This window comes from Rhinoraja longicauda, chromosome 13 (assembly GCF_053455715.1).
Source record: "Rhinoraja longicauda isolate Sanriku21f chromosome 13, sRhiLon1.1, whole genome shotgun sequence".
Taxonomy (NCBI): domain Eukaryota; kingdom Metazoa; phylum Chordata; class Chondrichthyes; order Rajiformes; family Arhynchobatidae; genus Rhinoraja; species Rhinoraja longicauda.
Window position 1 is genome coordinate 46,804,210 of NC_135965.1, and position 5,627 is coordinate 46,809,836.

Below are 5,627 nucleotides of genomic sequence, written 5' to 3' on the forward strand. Positions count from 1 at the left end.
CGCATCTCCGTCGAGGTAGGAGATGCTAAAGAGTTTCCCCCACCCCCCACATAATACAAAGCTAAAGAACACTAAAACATACATTTAACAACAAACTAAAAAAAACACCAGAAGAAAAAGGATGAGACAGTCTGTTGGCAAGGCTGCCATTGTAGCACCACCCCGGTGACTGCAATGATATCTGTACACTGTGAATGGCTCGATTGTAATCATGTATTGCCTTTCCGCTAACTTATTAGCACGCAACAAAAGCTTTTCACTGAACCTCGGTACACGTGACAATAAAAGAAACTCAAATAAACTAACGTGGCAACGTTTCCAGGATTTCTGTATCCTCTTCTATAGCTTCCTCTGGCAGCTCATTTCAGATACTGACTACCCTCTGAATAAAGAGGTTGCCCAGGTTGCCCCTGATCTCCCTCTTAAACCTCTTCCCTCTCACCTTAATCCTGTGCCCTCTAGTTTTAGAATCCTCTATCCTGGGGAAAAGACTGTGAGTGTTCACTTTATCCATGCTCCTCATGATCTTGTACACCTCAATAAGGTCACCCCTCAGCCTCCTACACTCCAAAGATAAATGTCCCAGCCTATTCACCCTCTCCCTGCAACTCGAGCCCACAAGCCCAGGTAACATCCTGGTGAATCTCTTCTGCATCCTTTCCAACTTAACAACATCCTTCCTGTAATTGGGCGACCTGATCTGCCCGTGGTGCTCCAGGTGTGGTCTCACTCATCTCCTCCAACTGATTCTGATCATGTTTTAAACCATGTAGTATGTGATGCTACTCCCTAAGATAGTATTAAAATTACTTGTTAATTCCTGCATTTCTTTCCCCCTCCCCTCTCCACATCCTAGTCGTTCTACTGGTGCCACTTTTCGCATCCTTGTATCCCTCTCATTAGCACATCTTCCCCAGCCAACATTGGAGCATTGTGGGCTCCACCCTTCTGGGGGTCATCTGTTTGCTGGCCCTGTTTTGTTCTAAACATCTCTGTCTCTCAGTCTGAAGGTCTCTCAGACCCGAGACGTCGCCCATTGCTTCTCTCCAGAGATGCTGCCTGTCCGTTGAGTTACTCCAGCATTTTGTGTCTATCTTCAAAATGATTTGTTATTTTCTTGAAAACTGATCAGTTTAATCGAAACCTGCTTTTTCTTTCCATAAAAGAGTGATTTGTAAAGTCTCCATTCATGCCACAGTAGAGTGGATGTAAAGATTATTTGAAATAGTAGAATTATTAGATAAAATATAGCAAAGAACTTGCAGGGTTCCTTGCGATGGAAAGCCATGGTTTCTGGTTGAGAAAGTGGTGGGATGACATTGTCTACACTTGATGTCTGGGGAGAGGTGGAGATGAATTCTGGATTAGGGGTCTGTCCACATGCTGTTTTAGAGGCTTATTGCGTAAGATTCACTGAAGCAAAGGCCAGGCAGAGATTCTGCGTTGTGCTAGTAAGGGGCTTCACTACCTGGGTTGTGGTCAGAGACGTGGACCAAGCCACTGTGGACCAAGCTGCAGGGTTCCCAGTTGTCACATTGGCAGTTGTAAAGATCCTTGTTGTGGCTGCCCCTGTCGAGCCTCTGGTTGGTGAAACTTCAGGTGTGCTCGTTGGTTCAGGAGTAGTTGGGGTGGTTAGTACAGTGGTCACAGGTGTGGTGGTGGGTTGTGTGGTAGTTAGTACAGTCGTCACTACAGGTGTGGTGGTGGGTTGTGTGGTGGTTAGTACAGTGGTCACAGGTGTGGTGTTGGGTTCTGTGGTAGTTAGTACAGTGGTCACAGGTTTGGTGGTGGGTTGTGTGGTAGTTAGTACAGTGGTCACTGCAGGTGTGGTGGTGGGTTGTGTGGTAGTTAGTACAGTGGTCACCAAAGGTGTGGTGGTGGGTTGTGTGGTAGTTAGTACAGTGGTCACTACACGTGTGGTGTTGGGTTGTGTAGTGGTGTGGGTGGTTAGGACAGTCGTTACTACAGGTGTTGAGACATGTGGTGATGGGTTGCGTGCTGGCGTGGGTGGTTAGTACAGTGGTCACTACAGGGGTAGTGGTGGGTTGTGTGGTAGTTAGTACAGTGGTCACTACAGGATTAGTGGTGGGATGTGTGGTAGTTAGTACAGTGGTCACTGCAGGTGTGGTCAATCAATAGTCAATAGTCGTTTATTTGTCACATACACATAAATGTGTAGTGAAATGAAACATTACCCGCAGTTAAACAATAAGACCAATAAGAATAATCAATAAAAATGCAATAACACATACAATCACAACTAACACCAAACAAAAAGAAACATCCATCACAGTGAGTCTCCTCCAGTCCCTTCTCACTGTGATGGAAGGCCACAAATGTATTTTTCTCTTCCCTGCCGTCTTCTCCCGCGGTCAGGCTGTTGGAGTTGCCACATCAGGGCGGTCGGGGCTCCCGATATTGAAGCCCCCGCTGGACGGTGAAAGGTCCGTGGCGGGCCGACCCAAGCCCCGCGATTCGGGGCGGGCGAAGACGCTGCCGCTGCCGCTGCCGGAGCTCCCGATGTCGGCCCCCACCCAGGGGCCTGTGGGTTTCCGACATCCACACGGCCCGCGCCGGAGCCTCCGGAGACGAGTCGCAGCCGCTCCCGCAGCATCCACAGGTGGTGAGTCCGGGCCGTGGGCTCTGCAAACCAGAGCCCCAGGTGGTCCCAGGTGCATGGCCGGTGGTGGTAGGTGGAGCCCGCCGGTCCCAGGTGCATGGCCGGTGGTGGTAGGCCGCATTGGGAACGGAGACACGACACAGAAACAAAGGTCGCGTCTCCGTTCGGGAGAGAGAATTTTACAGTTCCAGTTCCAGTTCCCGTTCCTTCCCTCCCTCCCTCTCCCCTCCCTCTCCCCCCCTCCCCCCCCTCTCCCCCCCCTCTCCCCCCCCTCCCCCCCCTCCCCCCCCTCTCCCCCCCCTCCCCCCCTCTCCCCCCCCTCCCCCCCCTCCCCCCCCCTCCCCCCCCTCTCCCCCCCCTCTCCCCCCCCCCTCCCCCCCCTCCCCCCCCCTCCCCCCCCCTCCCTCCCCCTCCCCCCACCCCCCACATAACATACAAAACTACACCATATTAAACCTACAATTCAGACAAAAACAACAAAAAACACAAAAGACAGACGGACTGCAGGCAAGCCGCAGCTGCGACGGCAGCGCTGGCTCCATCGGATGATGTGCTGGTGCGGGTGGTTAGGACAGTGGTCACTGCAGGTGTGGTGGTGGATGATGTGTTGGTGCTGGTAGTTAGTACAGTGATCACTACAGGTGTGGTGGTGGATGATGTGCTGGTGCTGGTAGTTAGTACAGTGATCACTACAGGTGTGGTGGTGGGTTCTGTGGTAGTTAGTACAGTCGTCACAGGTGTGGTGGTGGGTTCTGTGGTAGTTAGTACAGTGGTCACAGGTGTGGTGGTGGGTTCTGTGGTAGTTAGTACAGTCGTCACTACAGGTGTGGTGGTGGGTTGTGTGGTGGTTAGTACAGTAGTCACAGGTGTGGTGGTGGGTTCTGTGGTAGTTAGTACAGTGATCACTACAGGTGTGGTGGTGGATGGTGTGCTGGTGCTGGTAGTTAGTACAGTGGTCACTACAGGCGTTGAGACGTGTGTGATGGTGGGTTGTCGCAGTGGTTCTGTTGACAGTTTTGTTGTGTGTGTGGGAACGTGTGGAGCGGTGGTTGGGGCTGTTGTGCTCACACAGATCAGGTCATCATCGCTTGCTTCAATAATAGTCGTGTGGACATTAGCAGCACTGAGACACGGCAACTCGCTGGCTGACCTCACTTTGCGAGTGTTCCGTTTGATCCAATCTCTGAGATATTTCAGCTGACAGTCACAAACAAAATGATTATACCACAGATTGAGTCCAGAGGAAGATAGCGAGGTCAAATTGTCAAAGGCTCCATTAGGTATATTAGACAAAAGGTTATTAGCAAGATTCAGCTTCCTCAATTGAGATAAATCTTTAAAAGCATCCTTGTGCAGTACACTGATATTGTTTTCTTGGAGATGAAGTTCCCTCAACTGTGAGAGGCCACTGAAAGTTTTTTTTCCAATAAACGTGATCTGGTTCTTGTTCAGTAGCAGCTTCGACAGGCCGGACGCTTTACTGAAGATGTCATCAGGAAGAGCAAGGAATTGGTTTTCAGCCAAAGAAAGTTCTTTGAGGGCTGGCATTGATGCAAATAAATTGCCAGGAAGATGTGAGAGCATGTTGGAGTCTAGTTTCAGGCGAGTTAACTTTGTCAAATTGATCAACAGCTCCTCAGGAACTTCTGCGATCAAGTTCTTTCCCACGTACAACTTTTCCAACTTATTAAGTTTTGAAAAAATGTCAAATGGGAGCTGTGAAATTTTATTATTTGCCAAAGACAGCTCAGTTAATTCTGGGAGATTGTCAAAAATACCAACTGGGAGATGAGTGATCTGATTTTCGTAAAGTTTGAGACTTTTGAGTTGAGCGAGCTTGTGAAATGTTTGTGGTGATAGATGGTGTATCTTGTTTGTCGCCATGTGCAGTTTCTGCAGCCGTGAAAAGCTGGTCAAAGATTCCATCTGGCAACTCCCTGATTCTGTTTCCAAACAACCGTAATTCCTCTAAATTGAAAAGTTTATCAAATAATCCCTTTTCTAGTTTCTTGATCTTGTTTGTCGAGAGGTAAAGATACATCAGCTGTGGAAGGTGGTCAAAGACCCCAACATCCAGTGTTTTCCAGTGGGCTGCTTGCAATGTCAAGGGTTATCAGATTTGTCAATGCATCCAAGGCTCCAACTTCTATCGTACTTAACAGATTGTTATCGAAGTCCATCCTGTTAAGTGACATTGGATAATCCTTCAATACGCCAGCCCCCAGTGTGGAAACGTTGGTTTTTAGGATATGCATTTCAGTTGTGTTAAACGGGATGTGTGCTGGCATCTCTGTCATGATTCTCCGCTGCACACGAAGGCCTTAGACTTGAACACACAATCCCGAGAGCAAATTGCGCAAACACAGAGCTGTGTTAAAACAACACACAGGACATAGTTGGAAGACATTATCCTGTAAAGTTAAATAAAACAACAAAACTTTAAAAATCATAAATACTTCACATTTATACACTGGACAGCTAATAGAATAAAAATTCACAATTTAATTTTTAATCAGATTTTAAAAATCCAGATAAAGATTAAATATATTAGCCTCGCATGTAGGGAATGGATGCAGAAGTGTGATAACATAGAACTAGTGTGAATGGGTGATCGATGGTTGGCATGGACTCGATGGGCCGAAAGGCCTGTTTCCATGATGTAACTCTCAAACTAAAGCTTAAAGCTAAAACAAAAAAAGCTGCACACAATACAGTAAACGTGGCCTCGCCAAAGATTTATAAAGCTACAACATGATTCTTATACTCAATGCCCCGACTGATGAAAGCCCGGCTGCCGTTTGCCTTGTTGACCACTCTATCTACTTGTGTTGCCAGTTTCACAGAGTTATAGACTTGGTCCCTGAGATCCCACTGTACATCAATGGTGTTCAAGATCTTGCTGTTAACACACCTTGGACTTCTTGTCCTCTCTGTCTGACAGCTCTTATCAAAGCCCGCACAGGTAGCTCCCCCTGTATGAAGTATAATAAGGATAAGTCGTTTAACT

The 5,627-nt window shown here is 47.9% G+C and overlaps 1 protein-coding gene across 1 annotated transcript in view; it reads right to left on the reverse strand.

Moving 5' to 3' along the window:
• Window positions 1–3,069: 3,069 nt before the first annotated feature.
• The window catches only part of LOC144599093 (uncharacterized), a 29,011-nt gene continuing 26,453 nt past the window's right edge, over window positions 3,070–5,627 (reverse strand). Inside the window, exon 5 of the mRNA XM_078409813.1 lies at window positions 3,070–4,563. Within this exon, the coding sequence (XP_078265939.1) occupies window positions 3,077–4,563 (1,487 nt within the window). The 3' untranslated portion in view covers window positions 3,070–3,076. The remainder of the gene's footprint in view (window positions 4,564–5,627) is intronic.